The sequence below is a fragment of the Nilaparvata lugens genome, chromosome 13 (assembly GCF_014356525.2).
Source record: "Nilaparvata lugens isolate BPH chromosome 13, ASM1435652v1, whole genome shotgun sequence".
NCBI classification, from domain to species: Eukaryota; Metazoa; Arthropoda; class Insecta; order Hemiptera; family Delphacidae; genus Nilaparvata; species Nilaparvata lugens.
In genome coordinates this window covers 26,187,108-26,204,141 of record NC_052516.1, presented here as the reverse complement: position 1 = coordinate 26,204,141, position 17,034 = coordinate 26,187,108, and the positions used below count along the sequence as shown (strand labels likewise).

The 17,034-nt window shown below is 34.0% G+C and overlaps 1 protein-coding gene across 1 annotated transcript in view; it reads left to right on the top strand.

Annotated features, from left to right (window-relative positions):
* Positions 1 to 17,034, top strand: part of LOC111049614 (exostosin-3) — a 41,491-nt gene that overhangs the window by 14,743 nt on the left and 9,714 nt on the right. The window contains exons 9-13 of the mRNA XM_039440174.1: positions 537 to 788; positions 1,639 to 2,025; positions 10,452 to 10,526; positions 11,194 to 11,321; positions 13,496 to 13,620. Coding sequence (XP_039296108.1) covers positions 537 to 788; positions 1,639 to 2,025; positions 10,452 to 10,526; positions 11,194 to 11,321; positions 13,496 to 13,620 — 967 coding nt within the window. The remainder of the gene's footprint in view (positions 1 to 536; positions 789 to 1,638; positions 2,026 to 10,451; positions 10,527 to 11,193; positions 11,322 to 13,495; positions 13,621 to 17,034) is intronic.

The window sequence follows — 17,034 nt, the reverse complement described above, 5'->3', positions numbered from 1 at the left end:
AGAAAGTCCAAAATAGTAACTAGATGCTGTTAGTGTAGAATAGTACATAGTATATTAACAAATAATATTGTAGCAAACATAGTATATCATTCTAAATCGAATTCATAGTATATCTATTTGTAATTGATGATGTTTGTTTTTTTAAGTGTGAATAAATTGTTATTTTTTTAAGTGATAGTAGCTTAACCTATATTTTGATTTGGACTGTAGTGTAAATTTGAAAAGGGACAGTTTTGGGCATAAGCCTGTTCTGCCTCCTCATATAACTGTAAAAATAAATTGTTCGACTGAGAAAATGAATAAATAAATATAAACTATAAATTCGTTACAAATTTTCTATGCTTTTACACTCCAGAGCAAAGCTCGTTTCCTCGAGCTTAATTGTGCCAATTTTTAGTTTTTTAGTTCTGGGTAGTTAATTTTATTCTATTTTCTTGTGATAAGTGTTTGATTTATTAACCTTTGATTTGTTATGTTGTTAAATTTTGGCAATAAAGAATTGAATAAATAAATATTGTTGATTGTGTTTGTGACAGGTGATCCACTGGAAGAAGGCGGTGATCCACTTGCCGGCCGCGCGACTGCCAGAGCTGCACTTCCTGCTACGTGCGTTCGGCGACGCGGACATCCTGGTGATGCGACGCCAAGGCCGGCTGCTGTGGGAACGATACATGGCAACGTTGCAAGCCATCATAGACACGGTCATTGCCACGGTCAGGGATAGGCTGGGGTTGCCGCCTCGCCCAAGGCAGGATACGTCGGCCATCTTGATCGAGCATGAGTCTTATGTGAGTCTCTGCAACAGCTCAAGATTCATTCAATGTTATTCTATCAATTCCCCGTTCAAAGATTCAAGATTATTTATTTGCAAAGACACGGCTGCTGTCCTAATCAAGCTCTCATGAATCGTATGAGAGTCATATGCAACAGCTTAAGATTCATTCAATGCTATTCTTATTCTATCAATTCCCAGTATAAAGAATCTTGAATCTTTTGATTGATTGATTTGGAGATCGGTTTGATTTTTTTGTACTTTCTTGTTTTTGGCAATTACTGAATGTGTTCCGTTACAGGCAATGGAATATAATTTCAATAAATTCTAAAAACGTATTTCGTCAGGGCTACCTGATTTGTTAGTTGAAAAAGAGTTTATTTTTAAATTTCCTTTCAAATTTTAAAACTTTAAAATAGGTTAAACATCCAAAACTAGTTGTTTTTGTACTTTAAACTAAAGTTTTTTTTAAAGGGTACTATGGTATTATTTTTCAACTAATTTCAATAAAATAACTTGGTGGATGATAATATTAATCTTTACTTTCTATTTTATGGAAAATATCTTGAAATTTTTCTAATGATGGTTGATAATTCATCCATTACCTAGATTATAATATGGATTCCACCTGGATTTTATAATTCGTCTATTTTTATTGTAACGAGATAATTCATCTATACTTTCCAATTTATTACAAATAACTTTTAAAATGTTTAGAAGAGTGGGTGATAATTTATCTATTACCTTGATTATAATTTAGATTTTACAAGGATATTCTAATTTGTCCATTTTCATAGTAACTGGATGATAATTTATCTATACTTTCCAATTTATGACAAATAACTAACTGGGTTTTGTTGTTATAGCCGGTGAAACCAGACGCAATAGTGGAGCCGGAAGAGAGCCTGGGTCCCCTGGAGCCCCCCTACCCGTCCCCTGCCTTCCGACGCAACTTCTCGCTGTTCGTGACGCAGGGCTACGAGATGTGGAACGAGGGGGGTGGCGACCCCTTTCACCTGTACCCCTTTCTGCCGCTAGACCCCCTGCTGCCCTCAGATGCCAAGTTCCTCGGGTCGGGGGTGGGGTTCAGGCCAATCGGCGGCGGGGCGGGGGGTGCCGGCAAGGAGTTCTGCGACAGTTTGGGGGGCAATAGCCCCAGGGAACAGTTCACCATTGTGATGCTGACCTACCAGCGCGATCAGGTTCTGATGAATTCGTTGTCGAGGTTGCAGGGGTTGCCCTATTTGAATAAGGTGAATTTAAAGAATCATTTATTGTTTTAATTTTAATATTTTTTGTCATAGTCATTCAATCTCAGCTGTTTTCCATGCATGAAATCTGCAAACGGCTGTTTGCAGAGCAAATAAACATATGATTCTCATTACAGCATACTCTACTGTAATGAAACCATATGTTTTGTTCACAGTCGAGTATGTTTCCTAGTTCCGAAATAGGAACAGCAAAACTGCTACAAAAAACCACCTTCAGCGCTCCAGGTGGAAGTTTTGTCAATTTCCGCAAATTTCTGATGTCAATTTCGGTTATGTTTATAGAATGCATGTAGTAACTTCAACACAAGCAGGTAATGTTTTATATTTCTCAATTATTCTTCTTTAGTTTATTATGACAAAAAATAGTTTACGTTACTTGGACGTGAATGTCTTTTGCAGTGCTCAAATGAAATTCTAGTCTCGGCTGACGCCTCGACTAGAAACATCATTCTCGCCTGCAAAAGGCCGCTTCCCGTCCATGTGACGTAAGATAGTATTATCAACTCAGTCTTACAGCATTATAAACTCAGTCTTACAGCAGCGCTCGTAGAGTAAACATCTTAGTAGTTTAGTTTCACCGTAGTGATAGTTTTCAAAACAATCATCGTTCATCAATAAGTGGATCACTGGAACATAACCATACAGCAGCTATCTTCATACGTCATCGTCGTCGGATAGATGAGGTCACCAACCAAACCACCGGATGGACTGATCCCGCAATTCGAGGAGGAGGAAGAAGAGGATAACTTTCCAGGGAACCAAGGACTCAAAGTACGAGAACAACCAGGTAAAATGGAAACTGTTGAACAATTATTGCTGAGTGAATTCAACACAGACATAATGAACATGAAGAGTATCTCTTCGGAATTCAAGGAATGGGCTTCGTCAGAATTTAAAAAAAAACAAGGTTTCCAGAGCCGAATATGATAATTTCTTAGAATTAGTTCAAAAATTAGCATTGGTAATCGTGAAAGTAGAAACGAGAGCAGTTACTATTAGCCAAATAAGTGATTCTTTAGGGCATCCGAAAATTCATGACTCATTACAGGACATAAGCAAATCTGTTCAGGAAATTAAAAATAAAGACAGGCCTATTACTTACGCAGACATGATACAACTACCAAAAAAAGCTACTTCAAGCGATCCCCAGTCCAATAATCAAGTCAGGAAAATCCTTCCAAAAGAACAGGTAGTCTTAATTAAACCCTCAAATTCCACCGGTAATGAGAAACAAGACAGTGAAAAAATAAAAGGAACACTGAAAACCAACATCGCGAGAAAGGATAACATTAAAATAAAAAAGACAGTACCCGTTAGAGGAGGAGGTTTACTCATTGTTCTGGATTCTCTAGAGGACAAAAAGAAATTATTGAAGAATAAAGCTGTAAATAATGATCAAATCAAGATAAGTGAGCCCCAAAATAAAAAACCCAGGATAATTGTTTATGATGTTCCATCTGATCTCACTAACAAAGAGGTAACTGAAGAAATATATAACAAAAATTTTGTCAATTCAAGAATAGAAAAACAAAAATTTGAAGAAGGTTGCAAGCCATCATTCAAATTAGGGCCGAAAAACAAGGATTCCGTGCATTGGGTAGTAGAATGTGAACCCGAAATTAGGAAAGCAATAATTAATAAGAAAAAAATATTTATAGATATGACATCATGTAGAGTTAATGATTACCATGCAGTGCAAAGGTGCTATAAATGTCAAGTCTATGGGCACATCACAAAACATTGTAAAAAGGAAGAAGATATCTGTGGTCATTGCTCCATCACAGGACACAACATCAAAACCTGCCCTTCAATCGATAAACCTCCAGTATGTTTTAACTGCAAAAGAGCTGATAAACCCTCAGACCACAAAGTGAACTATCTAAAGTGTCCCAGCTATGTGAAAGCATTGCAACAATCAATTGATCGAACAAATTATGGAAGTGCTTAAAAAGATTAGAAATTGAATTTCCAGCTCAAAATCATCAAATAAATTCACAGCATCAAATATAAAAATAGATATTCAAGATTTCCTATCATCTATTAAAAAAACAGAATTAATAAAACAGTCAGCAAAAAGTAGGACGTCTTTGATTTTCAGCTTTGGTCAATATACAGATTTTAATTTATCATTAGCTCGCTGGAATAAAAATAGTTTACGTATTTCAGAAGGCGTTGCACATTCAATCAAGAAGAAAACGCTGAGTCAAGATGAATACAATAGCTTACCTACTGTTTATTTACGGAACGTAAATAATAGCTCAATTCGTTTTCATCTTGTTAAAAATTCATTGACATTGATATTAGCGCAAAATAATAACAATGAGGCTCAATTAGGTATCCGTGACTTCTTACTGGTAATAGACGAATATGCATCGATAAATAAATACAACATTACGATTGGAATAGATTCTTTTGATATTGACTCCGAGTTTACATGCTTGGACATTTTAAGTTTAGTAATTAAAAAAAAAACCTGAATTATGTATTCTATTACAGAGGAATAAACAATCTAAAGTTCTTGGATATACCACATGAAAACGATGGCTCTGAAGATTGTCCAAAAGGATACCTACCGTATGATTCTATTCTTTATGCTTATTTGAACAGTATGATAGAAATCAGGAACTTTATTCAACAGTATGATGTTCTGAATGCGGATTTATATAGGGGAGTACTATCATCACTGAATAGTAATATCTCTTCTTCAGCAGCATGTATTCAAGAGATAAGGCAAAACGAGATGAACATCTACGACAATCGACTTAAGACTTTCCTGTGGCCGACATCCACTACATATCGAATGGGCTTCTGTTTTGAAAATGAAGGAAAATACGTACCCTACCATGAAACAACAAAGTCATTCTTAACTAAGGAAAAGTATATTCTAGTCAGTAGAGACACCCAAATCATGCTGAATGCTGAGCTACTGAAGAATATTCTAAAAGTAGACATCACAAATTGTAAGATGCCAAAAATAACTTGGATGGATGGAGTTCCAGGGTGTGGTAAAACTCACTTTATCCTTCAGCAACATACACCAGGTAAAGATCTCATTTTGTGTCAGACAAGAGCTGGAATAAATGAAATTAGGCAAGAGGTGAATAGAATTCACAAAAATAAATATGAAAGAATAATTAAACAGGATTATAGAACAGTTTCATCTTTTATAATAAACGGATCAAAAAAGCAGTACAAACGTGTTTTCATAGATGAAGCAGTATTAATGCATGCAGGTTTCGTGGGATTTGTCTCATCTCTCGCTGGTGCTTCTGAGATTATTCTGCTAGGAGATTCAAACCAAATACCTTACATAGAGAGAAGTAAATTAACAGCTGAATGGTCACACATTTCATCTCTCTGTGAGAAGAGAATCCATCAAACAGTAACTAGAAGGTGTCCAATAGACGTCTGCTACATCCTTTCCAGCTACTACCAGGACATTGGTACGAAAAATGAGGTCCTGTTATCCGTCAGACCTCCAATAACAAATGGAGAACTTGGACCACTTGAACCTAACACTCTGATTCTTACATTCACTCAGCTCGAGAAGAAAACAGTGCTAGAAGAGCTGCAATCAAAACTTCACCCTTCAATTAAAGTCCATACAATTCATGAAGCACAGGGCTTAACTCACAAGAATGTAGTTCTGATAAGGAACAATAAAAAACAACTTGGAATATATAACAGCACACAACATGTAATAGTAGCAATGAGCAGACACACACAAACCTTCAGATATATCACAACAGGGCAAGAAGATTTAGTGCTGACCCTAATTCGAAAACTAAAGGATGTTAGTGAAGAGTTTCTCTTAAGCTGGAATGAAAGAAACATGGAAGGGATTAATGAGAGTTTAAATAATGAGTAACAACAACTTATCAAATTTGCTCAGCTTCGAGGATCTTGATTATTTTGAAGAAATAAACGATGAAGTGATCAACAACAGTCAACAACTTTGTGCAGCATTGAGTTCTTGTGATTTGAGCATCTTCTGTCTCAATATAAGGAGTATCAGAAGAAATTTTGATGAGCTGATGATTCAATTGTGCGACATTAATTTTTCTTTTGATGTTATTATTCTAACCGAATGCTGGATTAGGACTGAATTTGTACTCCAGTCCATTCGAGGATATGATGTATTTTCCACCATAAACAACCCATTACAAAATGATGGTGTAGTTGTTTATGTTAAAGATAGTATAAATGTACAATGTGTTGAGCTACATATTAACCAGGCAAATGTCCTACATATTCGGTTGGATGCAGCAGACAAAAAGTGGAACATCCTTGCAATATACAGATCACCGTCCTTCAATGATATTACAGATTTCCTGAGTGACTTAGAATCGATCCTGAATGAATTAAGAGGGCAACAAGTCATATGTGCCGGAGACATGAATATTAACACCCTTCAAATTCGTCCACATCATCAATTGAATGACTACTGCGATCTTCTAAGCGAGCATGGGCTCAGACTCTGCATTAAGCAAGCAACCAGAACTACAACAGAAACTGCTTCTTGCATAGATCACATTGCTACCAACTCCAGAGATAATCTTTTTCCAATCATTTATGAATCAACAATAACTGACCACTTCACCACAATTCTAGGAGTGCAACATATTTCGAGAAATAGTGCAAATGAACTGGAACACATGAAATAAACGAGAAAATAGACATTAATAGCTTGAAGAATGAACTACTGAATGAGGAGTGGATTCATGTTTTAGAAGATAATAATCCAGATACATCTTATGACACCTTCTTATCAACTCTGAGACAACATATACAAAATAATATCAAGCAGCATCGGCGGCAGAAGAAGTACAAACCCATCAAACCATGGATCACCAGAGGTATAGTAGCAGCAATAAGAACCAGAAATCTACTCAACAAAAGAAGAAAGGAAGACCCAAACAACATTAACTTAACCAACTTCTATCGTCGGTATAGGAATACACTCACAGCTTTAATTCATGAAACAAAGGACCAATACTATAGAGAGAATTGTATGAAGCTGGAAAGGATAATAAAAAAATGTGGAAAGTAATCAAAGATGCTACTGACTCTAAATCAAAAACAAAAATGAAATTGAATGCTATTAAAATAGATGATAGGATTTTCAATCTAAAGGAAAATCCAGAAACTGTGCTCAACCACATGAATAACTTTTTCACAAATGTAGGTGAAGAAATGGCGGAGACAATAATAGATTCCTTAAGAAAACCACTAGACCAAATCATATCCCAATATAGACCTGTTACAAGAACTCTACACTCCATCTACTTTCACCCAGTAACTGAAGATGAGCTTCTTGAAGCTATTAGTAGTTTGCGAAATGACAGTGCTCCAGGACTTGATGGAATCAATAATAGAACATTGAAGTCGATAAAAAATGTAATTGTAAAACCATTAATTCACATATTTAATTTAAGTCTGTCAAAAGGAATTTTTCCAAAAGCTATGAAAGAGACATGTGTTAGACCATTACATAAAGAAGGCGACAAAACAAATGCCACCAATTACAGGCCTATTTCACTTATAAGCAATATTTCTAAGATTTTGGAAAAACTGGTAAAGAAACGTCTTGTGAATTACATGGAAAAAAACAACTTACTATCTAGGAATCAATTTGGTTTTCGTGAGGGGAGGAGTACAGAAGATGCGGTATTAGAATTGTCAAATTTTGTCACAGATAAGCTAGAAAATAACAAAAAATGTGCAGCAGTGTTCCTGGACCTAGCAAAAGCTTTTGACACTGTTAATCACAGTTTGCTGCTGAAGAAATTAGAAGCCATGGGAATTAGAGGAGTTCCTCTAGCATGGTGTAGATCATACCTCTGTGACCGGCGTCAAAAAGTCAAAGTTGAAGAACATCTCAGTTCAGAGGAAACGATGTTTGGGATTCCCCAAGGAACAGTTCTTGGGCCAATTCTGTATTTGGCATATGCAAATGAGCTATGTTCAATTAAGATAAGAGGAAGAGTAATAGCTTTTGCTGATGATACGTGTATACTATTTGAAGGAAACACCTGGGAGGAAGTTTTTAATCTGGCACAGGAAGAATTGATCAAAGTCGATAAATGGTTAAGAGAAAATTTGCTTACAGTAAATGCAACAAAAACGAAATTTTTAGCCTTTTCTCTGACAGAACGGACGAGACCACCGGATTCTTCAATAATCCTGCATCACTGTGGAAGCACCAACAACCCGTGTGATTGCCCTTCAATTCAACAAGTCAATGAAATAAAATATTTAGGAACAATAGTGGACAACAAATTCAAATGGGACAAGCACATTAATCTATCAATTACCCGGATCAGGAAGCTTCTCTACAAATTCTATCAACTCCGTAAAATCCTCAACTATGAGACATTAAAAACTGTTTATTTTTCTTTAGTGCAATCAATTTTAAGATACGTCATAATTATCTGGGGAGCTACGAATTTTACACATGTTGAACCTCTCTATAAACTTCAAAAACGAATACTAAAAATAATAGGCTTCAAGGAGAATCAATTCCCCACGAACATTCTTTTCAAGGACAGTAAAGTACTGAGTGTAAGACAACTCTACATCCAGGCTATCATCACGCGAATGAGGAGAAACAACGAACACATAAGACTGGCAGATCATAACCATCAAACAAGGCAGAGAAACACGTATTCAATAGTACCAAGGATGAACACTACATTTGGGCAAAGAAACTACACATATTTGGGACCAAAAATTTATAATTCAATACCAAGTTACATTAGGGAAGAATTCAATAGACACAGGTTCAAGAAAAGTTTATTTTCCTGGTTGGTTGATATTGGAGTGGAAAATTGTGAAAATTTAGTTAGACTGTAAATATTGAAACTATTTATTCTTCATTCCACTCTTTACTGTTTTTCATTTTTCTAAAAATAACCTTTCTTATTATTATCCTTAATATAACATTAATATTTATTTACTAATTCCATAATTTTGTTTGTTTGTATTATACATTTTTACTAATTTTATTATAAAAAGCTTTAATTCCATATCAGTGAATGAAGTTTGTAAATAGTAATTATTACACGCAATAAGCAACTAATTACTTATACCCCAACACATATAATATATAGTGGTGTGTATATTTATTCATTGAAATTATCATTTATTCATTGTTGAAACACCGCTGATTTATGTAGTTATATTACAATACTATATTATCAATATTCTAATGTTGCATTCAATCTTCATTGTAATTAATAAGTTTTCATAATATGTCAAATTTGTTGCATAATTGGCTGTTGTACTGTAATTTATTGTAGATTCGTGTATGAACCAGAATGTATTGTAACTTACTTGAATAAATAAAAAAATTTGAATTTGAAAAATTATTCTTGTTAATGTTCATTTTTTAATAATATTTGTTTACAAGTTTAGTTTTACGAATAATTTTCTTGTTTCAAGATTACGAAAAATAGTGAGATTAAAAATCCAATATCACAATATCAGTATCAATGTTACAGATGATTTGATAGAGGATGCGCACCGGAGTAGCATGTATGAACGAGGTTTACAGAGCTCGGGTATTCGAATGTACAACTTGTTGCCATCTCACTTGGAAAGAATTATCAGAAAGGAAATTTAGAATTCTATTGAGAAGGAAGCTGCTGTCTATTGGTGCATATTCAGTGAAGGAGTTCAATGGATATTTTATTTTTGAAATAAATTTTTAATAGGAGTTCAATTTATTTTTAAAAATAATTGTGTGTCATTGAATCAATAGAAGAATATTACATTAGCGTAAGTAGATATCCCTTGGTATAATGAGTTGTTCATGTCGCAACTTTTACTGTTAACTCAAGCCGATTACTGACGATTTTTACTGTTTTGTTGGGGTGTGAGTGTATAAACAGCTCAATATGAGAGACTACCAGTGTCAAACAGCTTCACGGGAAAGAACTATGTGGACTATCGGCTGGAGATAACAGTAAAAGTTACGACATAAACTCCCTATACCATGGGATTTCTACTCACGCTATTGTTTCTCTATGATAGTACACATTATTTTCTTGTTGTATAAATTTGACAGATCCATGTACCCTTTTGTAGGAGGTCAGAGAAAGAAATGAAATAAAATTTATCAATGTAAGTACAGTCGCGGTCTCACTAGTTGATCCCAGGACCGATTCACCCCTTCCACAGCACCAAGACGCTACTATACTTTGCAGTAACATTTTATCAACTAGCTGAGTTGTATTCAGGTATTTGAGTCGACATTTTTCCAGATTTTCGTAGTTTTGTAATGAGCTATATTATAATAATATATTTTATACTTGAAGGTACTACAACGAACATGATACGTTATAAAAAGTAAGTTATAGAGGATTTTTTTTTAAACTGAAATAATTTTTGAAATTTAATTATTTTTTCAGGTAATTGTCGTGTGGAACTCTCCCAGACTACCATTGGCTGATTTACATTGGCCTGACATTGGAGTACCTGTTCATGTAAGTATAAATTATTAATTTCCATACTCAAATTACTATAAAACTATACAAATAACTATTATTATCTCCTCAAAAATTATGTGTGGCACTATCTTAAGATTATTGAAATCGGACATTTGAGAAACAGCATTAATCAAAATTTAACATTTTTCAGTAGAGGAATAACTTTTGAGGACTTCAATTGGGATTGCGTTCTCAAAGAGTCCTATGAACTGGCAAAGGAAGCTCTGGCTCATGTTGTTTTTTTTTCATGCCCACATGAGCTTTTAGCTTGTGCTTGGGTAATGGGAAGTGCGAGGGTGAATTATGAGATAATCAAACGTCCATGCCTATTCGATGGGATTCGAACCCGTTACCAGGTGGCACTAGCAGACTGAAGGGTGCAACGTCTTAGTCAACTCGGCTATATGGCTGTCTATTATTTCTGAAAGGAATCGATGTGATAATTCATATAGAACTACATTCAACTGCTAACTAAATTTGACAGGAAAATGACTAATGTTGTATCTCAAATGACTGATTCATTTGAGTTAATTTAGCTCCAGTCTTTTTCCATCCTGCTATTATCAATCCTTGTATATTCTACACCATTATATGTTTATGAATTTATTGGATGAAATTGTATTTTAAAGATCTTCCTGGAATTAAATCTCTTTTTCCATTTCAGGTAGTGAAGGCCAGTACAAATAGTTTGAATAATCGTTTTGTGCCATACGAAACAGTAGAAACTGAAGCTGTTTTATCAGTAGACGACGATGCACATCTGAGACATGACGAAATTATGTTTGGATTCAGGTAACAAATTACAAATAATATTTAAAAATACTATTAAATAAATAGAATATTTATAATAGAAATGTACTGAAATTTCTATGTTTGTTTGATTTAATGTTTTATTTTTTGCTTGTACTTACAAAAAGTGTGTTTCGAAGGAAAAAACAAATATTGAATTAACTGCAAGAAATCACATTTATTTTCCAAAGAAGTGTGTCAAAAGATCTTCACATATTTTTCTTGTTACAGTACATAACATTTTCTGAAGCAGTTGAATCAAAAATCTTTTAGGGATATTCATAAATAGAAACTTATTAAGAAATTTCCCCAATGAATTCAAATAGGGACTATAATTATTCAAGTTCTCGTCATACTGCACAATCTCATATCCTATGAAAACTCGTTGTTGATTATTATGCCTAGTAATGGTCATTCTAGTCATAGTTCTCAATGAGAGAACTATAGTTACACTGGAGATAGCCATCTCCTATTCCACACTCCACACTATCGCCCAGTGACTTGCCAAGTCGCTGGTCAAGCTGGTAAACTTGGCCACGTTGGTCTTGCCATCCACACTGCAATGTATACGTTGATGCTCGGCTGGCCACTCGCCTTCGCTTGACAAAAATCGGAGCGATGGCAAGCGAAGGCCAATGAAGGCGAGCGCTGGCAAACCACCCATCCACACTCTGGCGCTGGTCGTCATTAGTACGCATTGGGCGATAGTGTGGATGCGGCATTGGGCGATAGTGTGGATGCGGTATTATGAATATAATTCGTACCAAAATTCGATTATATTGGAATGATTGGTAATACAAGTAGATTACTCAGGTAGTAATCTTTAACCTCAAAATTGTTCCAGCAATCAGATTTTCAACTTGAATATCTGTAACGCTAGTTCGCCTCCATGTTGCTCATTGGGTAACGTTAAATGGACTAGCAAATGACTGCTTAAAAAAGCAGTCAGAAAATTTCTAATTGAAAAAACCTTGTACTCCATTTCACAATTTTAATTAAGTAGTATTATACTACTAGACATATAGACATATATAGACATTATAAACAACTATTTGGTATAAATTGAGGCATTCTATGTATAATCATGCTTTTTTAAATTATTATTTGCACTTGACAATATTGTTTAGTAATTAAAATAATAAATTAGATCTAGTAATACTGACAGGTCATCAGTCATATGAGTGAAACTCAAAAAATTGATGTAATGTGACAATGAATGAATGAATAAATAAATAAATAATGGCGGTCAGACAAACTTCTGTTCTCCTGACCGAAAACCAAACAACATCTCAAAGAATTTGAAAATATACAGTGTATATCTAGGCATTTGAGATTCATGAGCTATATTGTTGTGTATCTGCCATAAGCTAAATAATAATAAATATCGGGGACCGAGCTTCGCTCTAGAGTACAAAAGCATAAAAAATTTCTTACGAAAGAAGAAATTATAATAACATTCATACAGAAATGTTCTATCTAATCACAGTAAATTCCCAGAGGAATGCAAAAATTTCCCTCACGAAATCCCAGCCGGTTAAATTCTAATCCTGATTAACTTCACGTGAACCAAATCAGAGAAGACCATTTAGAAAAGATGGATCTACTGGAATTAATCAGGATTGAAAATAACCCGGCTTTTTTGCAACCGGCACTAACTACCTGATTGAATGATTACAAAAGTTCAACAGCTGAGTCATAACTTTGACACAGTCCCACACACATGAACTCGCTCACTCAATTCCATCACCAACATACGACGAAATAATTATTATCATCTGTTTTTCCAAGGATGAATAATAATTATCCTTTCAATGTCCTTCAGCGAGTTTTCCCAGGGATGAGACTTAGTGCAATCGAATCTTTATTTTATAAACCTACTATGTTCTGAATTTCGTGAGAATCGTTAGAGCCGGTTTCGAGATCCGGTGAAATACAAACATATAAACATCGAAACATATAAACATCGAAACATATAAACATCTGAACATATAAACAGAAGTTGCAGGTAGATTTTTTTCCATCAAATACTGGAAATTGAAAGTATCAGTTTTACGTAGACTCTGTTCTCTTATAATCGTAGTCATGGTTTGGCCTTGTATTAATAATTTATTCGAATAATAAATAATTGAAATATTACAGAGTTGGTGGTCAAATGTTAATATTTTTGTGATTTTCAGAGTTTGGAGAGAACAACGTGATAGAGTGGTTGGATTCCCCGGACGTTTCCATGCGTTAGATCTCAACTATGGTGGTTGGTTGTATAATTCCAATTACTCATGCGAACTGTCCATGGTTTTAACTGGTAAGCTCATCTCTATTCATCAATGACAAGATCTCATTCAATCATTTATCATGATTAATATAATATTATTCGTATATTCTGAATAATATGATTCATTATAATTTGTACTAATCATCATATCAAAATCGCAGTTCATAATGCATCAAACATTTATACAGAGTGCTCTGAAAAAAGGTGCCCATACGTCAGGACGTGATTCCTCTCATCAAAAGAAAAAAAAGTTCCAATTAACATAGGTCCTACCAGGGGTGCCCACAAGGGGGGGGGGCATGGCGCAATTTGCGCCATCAACATTTTTGGGGGGGCATGATTTTTTTATATTTTATGTCAACATTTTGAATCATGGCTGAAAAATCAGGGTATTAAATAGAGATATCCTAATGTAGTTAATTTTAATACGTTTTCCCACCTTTACAATGTTATATTCTGCAAAGTGTAACTCAATATAAAGCATAAAAAATACAATTGATAATAATATTTTGTATGCAGGAATTTTAGTAATTTTAAGCCTATGAGTTTGAAGGTAAATCTTTGAAAAAAATAAATTATAACTTCATCATCCACTATTATTCTGATTTCCTTTGCTTGATTTTAATTTTTAATGGTCCTGTTTTTGAGTTTCCTTGCTGTTGCAACCTAATTTTCTTAAAAGCACAATGATAAGTTAAATATTGTAATGTACATTTTAATCTAATAATTATTTTAATTTCGAAGGCGTTTTATGATGATATTAATTTCTCTGAAATGGAAATGCAATTATAAACAACATCGCAAACTAAAAGAATCTCCTCTTTTATGTGAGATGAATGATTTTTGTAAAAATATAATCGTGAAGTAAGATACGTTTGATTCAAAAAATCAAGAAATTTTCTATATTTTTCTCATTTTTACAGTCTCGACAGTTTTTCGATATAAACAGTGATGCAAGATCAATTTATGGCAACTCAGCTTATAGAGCATGAAATTTTCTCTCATTTAAGACCAATCGCAAGTTTCTATCATGTATTGTACTCATTTTAGAGACTCTTTAATAACAGTAAAATCGCAAGAAAAATAAAATAAAGATCATCATTCAATTGGCTGTAACTTTTTAACGGCATTGAAAACAGAAGTATAATTAATGAGAGTGAAAAGAGGAGAAAATTCATCACAACCTAGAGTCTACTTTCTGGATTTTTTATCTGAAGTGTTCCACAAGATACGCAACGTTGCATATGCGAGACTGTGAAAATGGGGGAAATCCGGAAATATCACAAATTTCTCACACATTCAAAGTTGTGTATCTTGTGGAACACTTCAGATAAAAAATCCAAAAAGTAGTCCTGCGCGACCAGTCAATTCATTGGAAATAAAATTTTATTATCTTTAATATTTTATAGAGAATGCTTTATCTCGATAAATTCAAGGTTCTTGAGATTAAATGGAAAACTTGAAAAAAGTCCAAAATTTTGGGGGTGAAGTCGCCCTCTGGCATGTGAGCAAATTTCAGATTAGAATTTAGCGCCCCAAAATACAAATAGAATCATCGAAAAAAATTCTTTCGGGGCTGTTTCCTGAAAAACGACCATTTGACAGGACTATAAGTTGTTATCCTATTATATTAAGCGAGCAATTTCTGTATATCTGTTTGTATTTTTCTATTTTTATACCTGGTTATCTGGCTATCTGGTTATATGGTTATTTATGTTCAACGGATCTCGGAAACGGCTCTAACGATTTTCACGAAATTCGGAATATAGTAGGTTTATGATATCAAAATTCGATTGCACTAGGTCTCATCCCTGAGAAAACTCCCTGAAGGACATGAAAACGATAATTCATCCTTGGAAAAACAGATGATGATTTTGTCGATAACAGAAGATGTGTGTGCCTGTGTGGGAGATCAGCTGTGTAATCAATTAGCTCATTGTATCTCGCGAGAAATCTAGAAATTTTAATTGACTCAATCAAAATACAGTAAACTGATTTGTTGTAATGAGATGGTATATATCATAATATTCAAAGTTAATCATTATTTTACAGTTCTAAGTGATTAGTGAGTGTTATTTTGTTATTCAATTTGATATGTAAACAATCTAAATTAGAACTTTTATGTTTTCAAATATTTGGACTGAAAATTTCACTTGAATTTAAGTCTGTGAAACATAACCTACTTTTTGGAATATTAAATATTCCAACTATAAATTTTATAGTGAATAAATCAAAATTCGGGGAAGAAACAGTTTTGGGCTGTGCATGTTAGTCCTTCCCCAATCATTTCAAAGAATTGAGTTCTGTTTATCAATGAATAAATAACGAGCAAAGCTTGGTGCCCCGATATTTGGTATTAATAGATAGAATTTACAAAATGTACTTGTTCAGATGATATCTTTATTCCAAAAACCAAACCATTTGAAGATACATTTTGTTCGACTTGTGTTATTATTTTACTCCTGTAATGTTAAAAAGTAAATACTACCAACAACACAACATCAGTGACAACCTGTTGCAATTTATGATAAATATCGGGGCACCGAGCTCCGATCTGGGGTACCTACAAAAGCATATAAGAATTATTAAGAAAGAAGAAATTATAATAAATATGCATAGTTCATATAGAAAGGTTCTATCTAATCACAGTGGATTGAGATTAATTCGCAGAGGAATGCAAAAATTTCTCTCACAAAAGCATGTTAAATTTTAATCCTGATTAATTTCACGAGAACCAAATCACAGAAGACCATCTCAAAAAGATAGCTTATCTGATTGGTTCTACTGGAATTATTAATCAGGATTAAAATTTAACCGGCTTTTTTACAACTGCCACTAAGTACCTGATTGAATTAGGTACAAAAGTTCAACAGCTGAGTCATAATTTTGTCTGAGTCCTACACACATGCACTCGCTCACTCACTTCCATTATCAACAGACAACGAAATTATCAGCTGTTTTTCCAAGGATGAATAAATTCTTTTAATGTCCTTCAGCGAGTTTCCCCAGGGATGAGAACTAGTGCAATCGAATTTTTATATTATAAACATACTATGTTCTGAATTTCGTGAGAATCGTTAGAGCCGTTTTCGAGATCCGGTGAAATACAAACATATAAAAATCTAAACAGAAATTTCTCGTTTAATAGTATAGGATTTAGAATACCTAAACTTGCCGACATTATATATTGTATGAATAAAATTGTTCCAAATTTGTATGAATGTTCACCAAAATTGCTATGCAATATTCTTTTGCAATAAAAGAATATAAATGATATTATTATTCAACTTTTTATAAGTAACCTTTACATTTAAAAAGCAGAGCCTCCCTTACTTATCTTTCAATATCCTATTAAAATATTTGTAATGTAGTTATTCCTGATGTAATATAGTACTTTTTAGTCCTTCCGAACAAGAACGGGTGCACTGCTAGTCTCAAAAAGAT